The sequence below is a fragment of the Schistocerca serialis genome, chromosome 5 (assembly GCF_023864345.2).
Source record: "Schistocerca serialis cubense isolate TAMUIC-IGC-003099 chromosome 5, iqSchSeri2.2, whole genome shotgun sequence".
In the NCBI taxonomy this organism is placed as follows: Eukaryota; Metazoa; Arthropoda; class Insecta; order Orthoptera; family Acrididae; genus Schistocerca; species Schistocerca serialis.
Genome location: NC_064642.1, coordinates 128954425 through 128967885, shown reverse-complemented (window position 1 = coordinate 128967885; position 13461 = coordinate 128954425). Strand labels below are relative to the sequence as shown.

The 13461-nt window shown below is 39.2% G+C and overlaps 1 protein-coding gene across 1 annotated transcript in view; it reads right to left on the bottom strand.

Moving 5' to 3' along the window:
• LOC126481156 (BTB/POZ domain-containing protein KCTD3) overlaps nt 1-13177 on the bottom strand; it is a 252677-nt gene extending 239500 nt beyond the window's left edge. Inside the window, exons 1-2 of the mRNA XM_050104725.1 lie at nt 13017-13177; nt 12620-12930 (exon numbers count right to left, since the gene is read on the bottom strand). Coding sequence (XP_049960682.1) covers nt 12620-12930; nt 13017-13078 — 373 coding nt within the window. The 5' untranslated portion in view covers nt 13079-13177. The remainder of the gene's footprint in view (nt 1-12619; nt 12931-13016) is intronic.
• Nucleotides 13178-13461: the final 284 nt, after the last annotated feature.

Below are 13461 nucleotides of genomic sequence, written 5' to 3'. Positions count from 1 at the left end.
GCTCCAAAGTCATTCTTGGGTCATTCCAGCGACTGGCAGAGAAAGTTGAGAAGACCAGCTTTGCGCATGGAGTTTCAACAAAGCTCACAATTTGTAGCATTGTCCAAAGAAATGATTGTGGCCCTTTAGTTCTGAGACAAGTGGAAGGACTGAACCAGAGACTTTGAAAGTTCTGTGCCATGCTACGTTTCAAATTCCTGGACTTGCGCCATAGGTTTGAGAACTGTAGCGCCCTGCTAAATGGGTCAGACATGCAACACATAACAGGCTGCTACTCAGGTACCTGACTGTGTACACAAGAGTTTTTTAGTTAGGTGACTCTCCATCCAATACAGATAACGATAACTGTAGGAAACTCAGAAGTATCAGCGTAAGATTGAAAGGATGCCTCCCACAGGTGAGAGTAATAAAATCCTAATGATGAACTGTCGACGCATTTGCAACAAAGTGCCAGACTTTGAAGCACTCATGAAAAGCAGTGAAGCTCACATAAGAATACGCACAGAAATCTGGTTGAAACCTGAAATTGATAGCAGTGAGACTTTTTGGGGAAATTTTAAGTGTATGTCAGAAGGATAGGCAAATGGGAAATGGAAATGGTGCATTTATTGCAATAGATTAGAAACTCAAATCCACCAAGATAAGAATTGAAGCTGGATGTGAGAAATTTTGGGCAAGACTCAGTATCAGGGATGGGCATAAACTGATTATTGGATCCTTCAATTGCCTACCACACTCATCTCCTGATGTAACCAAAAACTTGAGAGACAATCTCAGCTCACTTGTACGAAGTTCTCCAATCATACTGTTATCACTGGTGGAGACAATTAACTGGGAAAATTATAGTTCTGTTAGTATGGGCATGATTAGATATCCTGCAAAACTTTACTAAATGCCTTCTCTGAAAACTACCTAGAACAGATAGTTAGAAACCCTACTGATGATGGAAGTACATTGGATCTAATGGCAACAAATAGATCTGACCTCAAAGAGGATGTCCACATTGAAAGTGGTATCAGTGACCATGATGTGCTTGTGGCAACAATGATTACAACAGTACAAAGGAAAAGTAAAACAAGCAGAAAGATATATACAGAGTCCACCAGAAAAATGTATACACACTTTAAGGAATGAAAAGAATTACTTATATGTTTATTTTACATTTAATAATTGATCACACATGTTGTACAACCTCCAGTTTAGCACATGGTTACTTTAAATGTTCAAAATGTTCACCGTTGGCGGCTATACACATGGCAGAACGATGAGTGGTCACAGCGACTACGTCAATCAATGTTACAGTGGAGATTGCTGCACATGTTGCTGTAATCTCCTGGCGAAGTTCCTCCAGTGTGCGTGGACTACATCAATAGACGTTATCTTTCACAGTTCCCACAAGTAAAAGTTCATAGGTGTTAGACCTGGTGACCATTGAGGGAACTCAATGGGTCCTCTTCATCCAATCCAATGCCCTGGAAAATTGTTATCCAGGAAATCCCATACTGCTAGGTGGCAGTGTGGTTGCGCCCCATCCTATTGGTAGAGGACCTCTTCATCAGCTCGATAAAGTGCACATATACCCGGCAAAATTGATGTGCATAACATTTCCAGGTACATTCCTCCAGTGGCAGTAGCATCAAAGAAAAATGGTCCCACTAAGCCCCTAGATGATAGTCCACACCACACATGAGCCCCTGGTAGATTGACTGCTTTATCCAAATAAACATGCGGGTTTTCTGGTGTCCAGTACACACTGTTAGGCCGATTCATGGTTCCATTAAGTTTAAATTGTGCCTTGTCACAAATTGTTCATCATCAGTTACCATTTGTTGATACGATTCGCAAAATTGCACTCAGTGATCAGGATCGTCGTCATTAATCGCATGCAGTAATCGTGAAATGTAAACTTTACACTTTGCAGTTTCAGAATTCTTCGTACACTTGTACTGCTAACCCCCACTTCACATGCACATTGTGTAGCAGACTTCTGTGGGGAATTAACAAATGTTTCCAACACGATAACCGACGAAGCAGGACTTGTAGTTGTACGCTGCCTTCCTGATCTTCCTTTGCGAATATCAAAAATCGTTCCTTGAAATTCAAACTTGTCAATGATGCGTTTAACTGTTAGGCGGGTTGGCAGTTCTGTTTCAAACTCCCACCTTCACTAATGTTGCACTTCAACGGCATTATTAAACTTGAAAAACCGCTTCACAATACATTTTTGTTGCTCGAATGTCAAGCATGCTTCAGCCATCTAGTTTTCTCAATACTTATATGAAAGTACTAACATCTGTTGAGCCAAAGACCATACTACAACACACTCATAACGCAAATCAAACGTCAATATTGATATCTCGACAGAGCCTAATAAAGAGTGTATAGTTTTTCTCCTGGACTCCGTATATGTTAACTAGATAAAAAATCAGTAATGTCATATCTCCACGAGGAACTTGAAACTTTCAGCACAGGTTAGGAGCATGTAGAGGAACTCTGGCTCAAGTTTAAAAGAATAGTTGACCATGCACTGGATAGATATGTACCCAGTAGAACAGTTCATAGTGGGAGGGAACCCCCTGGTATACAGTCATTGTAAAGAAACTTCTAAAGAAACAGATAATATTGCATAGTAGGTGTAAAACAAACTGTACAGCTACAGATAGAGAGATGTTGAATGAAACACATTTGGCTATCAAGAGAGCAATGTGTGATGCATTCAATGACAAAAGTAACAGAATATTGTCAAATGACATTCCACAAAATCCAATGAAATTCTGGTCATGTGTAAATCTGTTAGAAGCACCATAGTTAGTGTCCAGTCCCTCGCGAATGAGACAGGAACTGAAATTGAGGGTACTAAAGCAAAAGCTGAAACGCTTAACTCCATTTTCATATGTTCCTTTGAAAAGGAAAACCCAAGAACATTGCCCCAATTTAATCCCCGTACCACTGAAAAGATGAATGAAATAAGTATTAGTGTCAGCTGATGTTGGGAAACAGCTAAAACCATTAAAGTTGAACAAAGCTCCAGGCCCTGATCACATCCCTCTCAGATTCTATACTAAATTTGTGGCCGAGTTAGCCCTCTTCTCACTATAATCTAGTGCAGATGCCTTGAACAAAAATCCATGCCCAGTTCTTGGAAAATGGCACAGGTCACACCCCTCTACAAAAAGGGTAGTAGAAGTGATCCACAAAACTACTATCCATTATCCTTGACATCAATTTGTTGTAGAATTTTACAACACATTCTGAGCTCAAAAACAGTGAGTTATTCTGAACAGAATAACATCCTCAATGCCAACCAGCACGGTTTTTGAAAACATCGATCATGTGAACCCAACTCACACTTCTCCCACATCAAGGCAACCAAGTAGATGCAGTGTTTTCTGATTTCCGAAAAGCATTTGACTCAGTACCACACCTACGCTTATTGTCAAAAGTATGATCATAAGGGGAATCAAGTGAAATTTGTGACTGGATTGAGGACTTTTTGGTAGAGGGGACACAGCATGTTATTTTGGATGGAGAGTAATCATCAGATGTAAAAGTAATTTTGGGTGTGTCCCAGGGAAGTGAGCTGAGACCCTTGCTGTTCATGTTGTATATTAATGACCTTGCAGACAACATCAATAATAAAATCAAGCTTTCTGCAGATGATGCTGTTATCTACAACAAAGTACTATCTGAGATAAGCTGCATAAATATTCAGTCAGATCTTGTTAAGATTTCAATATGGTGCAGAGACTGGCAACTTGATCTGAATGTTCAGAAATGTAACACTTTGCACTTCACAAAACAAGAAATGTATATCCTATGGCTATAATATCAATGAGTCACTGTTAGAATCGGCCAACTCATACAAATACCTGGGTGTAACACACTGTACGGATACGAAATGGAATGCCCACATATGTTCAGTCATCGGTCAAGCAGGTGGCAGACTTCGGTTTATTGGTAGAATACGGGAGAACTGCAATCAGTCTACAAAAAGAGAGTGCTTACAAATCACTCATGTGACCCATCCTACAATATTGCTCAACTATGCGGGATCTGTACCGTACTAACAGGGGATGTTGATCATATACAGAGAAGGGCACCATGAATGGTCACAGGTTTGTTTAATCTGTTGGAAAGTATCACAAAGATACTGAGAAAACTGAAATGGTAGACTCTCGAAGACAGATGTAAACTATTCTAAGAAAGTCTATTAACACACAGAGAACGCAAGGAGAAGATTAGAATAATTACTGCATGCACATAGACATTCAAACAATCATTCTTCCCACGCTCCATAAGTGAATGGAAAAGGAAGAAGCCCTAATAAGTGGCACAATGTGAAGTACCTTCTGCCATGCATCTCACATTGGTTTGCAGAAAACAGATGTAGATGTAAGCAATTTGCAATTTGGTTTACTGTTTTTGATCGAAGTGGCACGCAGTTAAGTTACTGATAAATTTGGTCACAAAAATGTTTCTCCGAAGTTCATGTCAGTTGATCTCTTTATGTAGCTGGATTAGGAGCCTTGCATTTTGCAAACTTTGTTGCCCAGAAGTTTGTTTATAAAACCTACAAGTGTTAGCACTTTTGGGATCAGTTCTTGAGACAGACAGGAATGAAGTTACCCAAAACCAAATTTGCTGCCCAAGTAAGTGATTTTTGAACCTTTGTATCTCAGATGGGTCACCTGACCAATACTCAAGTTAGCTATCACTTCAAAAGAGTATCTTTTTCTCTAATATACATAAAATTGCAATGAAATTATCCAGCAAAGATCTCATGTAAATGACAATTGGGTCATTCCAATGAAATGTGGAAATAAAGATAAAAAATCAACTTTTACTAAACTTAGTCCTCTCTAATGCCAAATTGACACTAAAGCTTTACATTTTATTGTTTTGCTATAGCTACATTTATCACAGAAAAATAATTTTTTGGATAGTGCATAATGATGGACGTTCCAACAGGCTTTTCATGCATGATGCTGTTGCATACACAGACGATGTAACAGTGGAAAATTGTAGCGAAATGCAAGGAGACATGCAGAGAATCCAAGCTTGGTGTTGGGATTTGCAACTGACCTTCGAATGTACCATATTGTGTATAAATAGGAACAAAGTCTCATTACTGTATGATACACAATTGCAGTGCCATGACTGAAAGCAGTCACATTCATAAAATATCTAAAAGTATGCCTACAAAGTGACGAAGTGCAATGACCAAATAAAACTAATCATCCATAACATGGATGTCAGACTGAGATTCATTGCAAGAATCCTCAGGAAATGTAATCCAGCCTCAAAAGAAATTGCTTGCAAAACCCTCATTTGACCAGTACTTGAATATTGCTTGTCAGTCTGGGATCCATACCAGACAGGATTGAGAGAGGAAATGGAAGAGATCCAAAGAATAGCAACACATTTCATACAGGTTCATTTAGAAAGCACGAAAGTATCACAGAGATGTCCCGCCAACTCCAGTGGCAGACACTGCAAGAGCTGCATTCTCCATCGCAGTGTACCTTACTGTTAAAAGTTTGGGGAGTGTACATTTCTAGAAGAGTCAATTGATATATTGCTTCCTCCTACATATGTCTCATGAAAAAAACATGCAGTTAAAATTAGAGAGGTTTAAGCTAACATGTAGGCTTACCAGCAATTGTTGTTCTTGTGAAGCATTCATGAATAGAACAGAAAAAGGGGAAAGGGGCAGCAGTACACAAAAAAACCCTTCGCCACACACTGGAAGATGTCCTGCAGAGTAGCTTGGTGAAGATGAGCTACAGAGTTCAACAAAAAGTTGTAGAAATGCTCGCACTTCTTTAGCCATGATTCCAGACCACCCCTGTGTTTGAGGAGGAAGGTGATGCAGCAATCAACTATAAGCTATTGCAACAATATGTGAAGCACTAAATGTTCTCTCAGGTGGACAACTATTTTTTTTTTTTTAATTTAAATTCAACTTTCTAGTATGTAATGTCCCACAAGTACCATGAAAACTATGAATATTTATGATATATTAGGGTTGCAAGTTGTAAGTTTTCAAATTTTTAGAACCATATTAAACAAGAAAAAAGGACAAAACCAAAAGTTGTGATTCCACCCATCTGCTTTGACCCATGACATCACCATCTGCTTCAAACCATGACATCATGAAGATGGTAGACATCAAGCATATACAATACAGCAATGACGACATCACTCATTAGACGACAAACAAAAATAAATAAGATGTGAAATATTTTACTCAAGCAATAGCTCGAAACTAACGGGCCAGTCATGAGAAGTCCATGTGGAACCAAGCCAAATACATGACAATAAGAATAAGGACACCATTACGAAACAAATATTAACCCAAAAATCAAGTATATGAAATTCTAAACATTGAACACAACTAAAAAATATAAAAACGGAAAACGACTGGAAAAGTAAATTTCATGTGACCTGTACAGTTTAAACGAAGACCACGATATTGGCAATCCACACACAATTTCACAAATTTCACTTGACCCATACAGTTCAAACTCTCTCAACACTACAAAACCAAACCACAACTCAAAAACCTGCTCTGCACCACAAATATCACTTGACATTTATAGTTCATACGAAGTGCTCAATGCCATGAACACACACAACTCCAAAATCTGGTTACTTAATTTCTACTGAGCCAAAAAAAAATGTATTCAGCATCACAAATTTAATCTTCCTTATTTTTGTAGGTGACATAATACCAGTGATCAGAATAACTGATGCTTTCAGCAAGTGAAGACTTGCAAAGTATTCTTTTGGTAACTATACTGCTTCGAATTGCCATTTGCTGACATCCAATTCCAGCAAAAAGCTGTTAAATACTATAGAATTTTCTCCTGAAGAAAAGGAACTGTTGTTGAACCATTCTGGTCAGAGCTTCAGTGATAATTGTACAATTTCTCTTCATTATAATGCCATTTCATTGACAAACTTTGAACTTTTGCAAAAATCATGCTTTTCCAATGAAAAATCATCATAACTGGAAAAATTTAGTACAGCTTAATGAAACCCTGTCAAAGAATCTGAACAATTTTAATAAGCATGGTTCAGATGGGCAACAGTTGTTTTTAGGCTGCAGTGTTGCACTACAATTATATGCAGGTGGAAGCCTGTAATACAGTTCATAGCAGTTTAAATTCTCTCAAGGCTTCCCCTTTTAATATCCACAGGATTAAATAAATATGATTTAAAATGCTACATCAAATGCAATGTTAATCAGGCACAAAGCTTAATAGGTACGCAAGCGACATCTGCTAGAAGTGTCCACCCCAAAGAACTGCAAAATTAGTTAGCATGTTCAGGTACAAAGAAATGCATAAGTTGTTCCGATAATATGCAGCTGTTGTCAGACTTGCAGCAAAACTCTACTCAAGCTTTCAAAATTCAGGTTCTCACATTAACTTCAGGGAGTTGGTACATTTAAAAAAATCTCTACAGAATTTTGTGTCTCAGAATGAGTAATTCAGACAGCCAGGAAGTAGGAAAGTTAAAAGAGTGTGCTAGTAGCACCAAGGAAAATGCAGGCAGAGACTTGTCTGATGGAGTAAAGAATCAAGTGCTCCAAATTATGTAGATGCATTCAGCAAGCTCTGCCCTAGCATGAAAATTATGTTTCTGTGTCAGAATTGATGGCACAAAAGTTCAGGAATAAAAGCAACTGTTGCTAAACAGCCTGGAAGGAATGTTATTGTTTATCATGCCAGAAACTTCCTTTTCAAAATTCTATGAACTCAGGCCGAAATGTTGTCACTCTATCCCCACCTCTGCCTCTCTCTCTCTCTCTCTCATGTGTGTGCAGTGGGAGACAGAATGTTGTCAAATTCATCATAGACTATACATATTTATTGGGTTTGTCAGCTTGCAGTACTGAATCAAAAGCTTGTATGTTACATCCTGCAAGACTTGCCTTGCAGGATATGCATTTTAAATACAACTTACTGATATGTACAAGGACACTGATCCTGAAGAAATTGTGGAGTACAAACTGTGTATCCAAACAGATCAAGCATCATTTGAAACTAAGCAACTGCCGGTAGACGATTTTATCAGAAAGATAACAAAAATCTCAGACCTGACCAATCAACACTTTTTTCCTAAAAGTAAAATACAATATACCAAAACTGTGAAACAAAACCGTAAGCTTGGTGATGTAACTGCTCCGTTATATTTTGCAGGTTCTTATTGCACTGTTGTGTAGGCACTGTCCAATGTTATCGGTAGAAAAACAGTAAAGCTACTATGCATCTCACTATTGTCTATTTTGTTCAAAAATGATCAAATACAACGCAAATCTTTACGTGATTAGGGCCAGCCTAAGACATGATACAGCTGCTGCTTAAAAAAGGCTATGTTTTCTCATACTCCAAAATACTGATCTGCATGAAAAACTTTAGTGGATAACTGTAGGCCTTCAACGAAAAAAGCTTTCACAAAAATTTGATGTTTTGCAAAGAAAAAAAAGGGGTCGACAGAAGCGTCCGATCCCACGCGTCGGCTTTGACCCGTGACGTAAGGGTGTTGTGTGTGACGTCATGACGGCGCGGAGTTTGGTTTGAGCATGGCTGTCTCCAGTTCTGTTTTATCTTATTTTATTTACTTTTCTGATCTGTTCGTTCTATCTCGTGAGATTTTTTTTTTAATTTAAAAACGCTTATTACTTATTTTAATTATGTTTCCTCCAATTTCTGTTTTAGTTTATTATATTTATCTTTCTGATCTGTTTGTTCTATCCCGTGATATTTTTTTTAAAAAAAGACAAAAAACACTAATCAGCTACTGAAGCATCTTTATCTTCTATGGGTTGCAGGGGTTACGACCCCTGGGGAGGTGGGTGGGTATTCATGCATGGCTGTCTTCACTTACACGTTGTAGCTACGCAAGGCGTCTAAATTTGTTTATATTTAGTTTGCCCCCCTCCACCCAAATCACCCCATTTCCTGCGCTTGTCCCGTTAGTGTCATTAGGCTTCTTGTGGAAAGTGTGTGTGTTTGTTTTTGTTTCCGCCATATTTGTGACGTCATGGGTCAAAGCAGACGGGCGGGATCGGACGCTTCTGTATTTCCAAAAAAAGATCTTTTAAATGCTAGCTACACCAAGTGTAGATCAGGCATCCCTTCTGAGGCACAAGGGTTCAAAAATCACTTGCTTTAGAAGCAAATTTGGATTTCGGCAATTTCATCCCTGCTTACCTCAAAAACTATGAACCCAAATGTGATGTATTTGTAGATTTTGTTAACATGATACCAGGGGTCAACAGAGGCATCCAATCCCACCCGTCAGCTTTGACCCGTGACATAAGGGTGTCATGGTGTGTGATGTCTTGACGGCGTGGAGTTTAGTTTATGAGTTGGTTGTGTTTGTAGATGTCATCTTGTTGTATTATGGCACAGAGTTTGGTTGTGTCTGTAGATGTCATCTTGTTGTATTACGGCACAGAGTTTAGTTTGAGTTTGTTGTGTTTGCAAATGTCTTCTTGTTGCAGTTGGTGGTGTCCTCTGGTGGTGTGTGTATGGTCCACGTGTTATGTGGTGTATTGGGTTCATCTGAGTGTCGTTGGTCACAGTGTGAATTAATTTGTATTGACTGTGATTGAAACACGGAAATTGGTTTCAATGAGTTAGCAATTTTTTTTTTTTTTTTTTCCTTGCCAATTGGTGTTATTGGCTGTTTGTCATGTTTAAGATGTTTAATTTATTTTGTGGCTCCTTTTGTTAGGTATGGATATGACAGTGAAATTTAACAGTTTCGCGGTTGTGTGCTGAGATGGTGGACAACATAATGTCCCTCATAAAAATTTTGCAGATGTTTGGACTCCTGGCCAAAATAGTCAAGTGCAGTGTCTGTAGAGAGAATATGCGGTTGGCCAGAGTTCTGGCATCTCGGACCAGGGATTATTACATGTGGCGGTGCCGAAGGGATAACCTTTGGCGCTCCATAAGACATGGTACCTGGTTCGAGAAGTCTTGGTTGGCCATGAGAGAGATAGGTTTGATGACTTATTATTTTTATTATAGATCCTCCATAAGTTTTTGCGCGCATGAGACTGATGTGCGTGAGAGGACGATTTTAGATTGGTTTTCTTTTTGTGGAGAAGTTTGTTCAGAATGTGTTAAGTATAGGGGTAAGTTGGGTGGGCCAGGGTTGGTGGCCAAGATAGATGAGTTGCAGTTTGGGAAGAGAAAATAGAGGAGAGGTAAGTCTCCAGTTGGTTTAGGGTGTGGGGGGGAGGGGGGGATTATTTTGGGGGTTGGGTATGCAGATTGTGTTTTCAGGGTTTTGGAGGAGCATACAAAGAGGGAATTGGTGGGGTTAATTGAAGAGTATATAGAGGAGGGGAGTATGGTAGTTTCAGATATTTTTTCATCTTATCGGGGTTGGGGAAGAGGGGTTATGATCATTTAGTTGTCAATCATGGTTTAGAGTTCAAGAGACCGGAGCATGTACTAATACAATAGAGGGAATTTAGGGGACGGTTAAATCGGTCATAGGGAGGGGGAAAGAGGCGCTCTTCTAACCTGCAATCTCATTTAGATGAGTATTGCTGGCTGAAGTGAGTCCATGGGGAGTATTGTATTGTGTGTGTGTGTGTGTGTGTGTGTGTATGTGTGTGTGGGCGCGCGCGCTTTTTTTTTTTTAGGGCTGTTAGTAAAATGTATAGGCCAAGGGTGGTTAGTTGTGGGGGTTTTTATATGTGGCGGGGGGGAGGGGGGGGGGTGGACACATTGTTGGTAATTGTGGATTTAGGTGGGTTGGATGGGAGGGGGGGGGGGGGGGGGTTGTTTTATGATTATGTTGCGGAGGATCTGTTTTGTTGCAACTGACCCTTTTCTTTTCCTTCCTTGTGACTGAGTTTCATTTATCTTTTTATTTTTATTTTTGGGATTTTGGGGGGAGGGTGAAGGTTCGGAGGGGGAGGGGGTTGGGGTTGTGGCTGGGTTGGGAGATCTTTTTTGGTTGAGTTTATTGTGTTTCTTTGTGTGTGTGGGGGGGGGGGGGGGGGGGGGGGAGGGGGCTGTGGCTGTATTTGATTGGTGTAGCTGACCTAGTGTTTAGCGCCGGAATTTTTTCGTGATAAGTAGTCGTTTTTTGGGTCTATTGTTGTGATGTTTTGTGAGTTTTTTTTTTTATGTATTCTGATTTGGTGTTGTTTATCGCAGGCGTAGGAGTTTGATGTTTTGGTATCGTCACTTGTAGTAGATTCATTTAACTTAAGGGAAGTATGCGATTCAAACTTTTTACTTGTAGGTCAAGGGAAGTGGCCGATGCCAATGTATGGTGTGGTAGGCGTATGCATTTTGGTATTGTTAGTTGTAATTGACCTATATAGGTCAAGGGAAGTGTCAGATTCCAATGTGTCATCTTAGCTCCGTGTCTTTTGGTATAGTCAGTTGTAATAGAACTATACCAGTCAAATGAAGTGTCCGATTCCAATGTGTCGTAGCTCAATGTGTTTTGGTATAGTCAGTTGTAGTTGACCTACATAGTGTCAGATTCCATTTTTTTTTTTTTTTTTTTTTTTTTTTTTTTTTTTGTTGGTTTTGTGGTATCAATATTTGCGGTCTTTTTAGTATTTTTGGGTGCTGATTTTTATTTTGCGGTATCAACAATAGCGGTTAAGCTATGTAGGTGAAGGGAAGTGACATTCCCGTGAATACTGTGAGGTAGCAGAATGTGGGAATTTTGTGTTGTTTTTCTGTCGTCGTATTGTGTGGTTTGGGGTCGTTGCGTTTCTTTGTGTGTTTATATTTAGTTCGTTCCCATCCAAAAACCACCAATTTCCCGCGCTGATCTCGTTAGTTTGATTATATTTTTGGGGCGAGATGTGTTTGTTATCGTGTTTATGTAATGACGTCATAGGCGCCATATTGGAGACACTGAGAATGGTCGTTTCCACCATATTGGTGACGTCATGGGTTAAAGCAAACGGGTGGAATCGGACGCTTCTGTAATCCCAGTATCAGGTAATAAGACTCAGAAACGCAGAATTTTCTAAATCCGCTACATGAAGGGATCAAGCCATACAAACTTGGCGGAAATTTTATTACGATAAAATTTACTGATAACTTTGAGTGCCACTTGGAACAAAAATAGTGAGCAAAATGACATGACACTTACAGAATATGTACAATGCAAATTATTCAACTACGTTGCCAAATATTGCGGCTCTACCACAATTATCCGCTAAATTAGCGCACTTTGGACATGGCTAAAAATTCTGAAATTTTCCAGACATATTTGCGTACCCTTCGCTTAAGAGGCCCCTACTCAAAAACTATTAAAATCTGAGAGAGAGTAATTTGTTGGCTAAATCTCCCTTTGGTCACTTAATGGCTATGTACACCAAATCTGAGCAAAATTGAGTTGGTAGAGCGGTGATTATGCCTAAAACTAGGCCACGTGGCACGGAATTATTCTATTTAAAAATGACAGCATTTGGTGGACCTGAATCAAATTAAGGATCATAATGAAATATAATGGTTACCATGGCTTATCATACTTAAGAAACCACTAATGAAGAAACATTATTTGTTTTTAAACTAAGATAACGCTTAACATTGACTAACGCCAAAAATACAGTGACTGTACTCACAAGGTGGAGGAAGATAGCCATAGAACAGCACATCTCCACAGGAGGACTGAGTGAGATCTTCGCACAACATTAACCTCTTCACTAAGGGAGCAATGGCATAATACTCAGCTTCATGTCGGAAAGCACGTAAGTCCACACTTAAATCAATATCTCTCGTCCGCAAATAGTTCAAAATTGTTGCAAACAATTTCGGATCTCTGTCGATGAATATAGCGCCTGTTTCATCTCGCAGGCTTGATATTCGTCCGCTAAGAAGGGCTGTAAAGAAAGAATCTGGCACCCACATTAACGTTTGCCGGGAAGTTGAAAACCTGTAAAGCAGAAATACGAGAAAAATATCGACAATATTTCGTGTGTTTGAATTTAAGTTTCAAAAAATTGTTACACATAATAATACCTTGTTCCTCCTACATTTAGATGAACAATGTCACCGTTACTTGGTGGATGGAATGCTGCCATTATTAACAACGAAAATTAACACTGATAACAACACGTATTTACTATTTCATTGTGTCAGTCATTCAATCCAAACAATACAAAGACCATAGCATACATGTCAACAAAAACGATGCGGAATCACAGATGAACAGCTGTAACTCGATTTGTGGTATTCGATAGCCATTCGACTCTATTAAAACACAGTCGCGACACTCCGTCTCGTTTTTGCTACTCACGGCGATAGAGCGCCCCAAGCAGCCAGCAAGCAACACTTCCGAATACGATTTCGGACGAGCGCGAATACTAACGTTTATATTGATTTGTAACATAGTTTTTACAATAGTGAGTCTATGTAGAGCAATGAAAGTCAACAATAACTGCAAAATGAAACCACATTTGTCAGT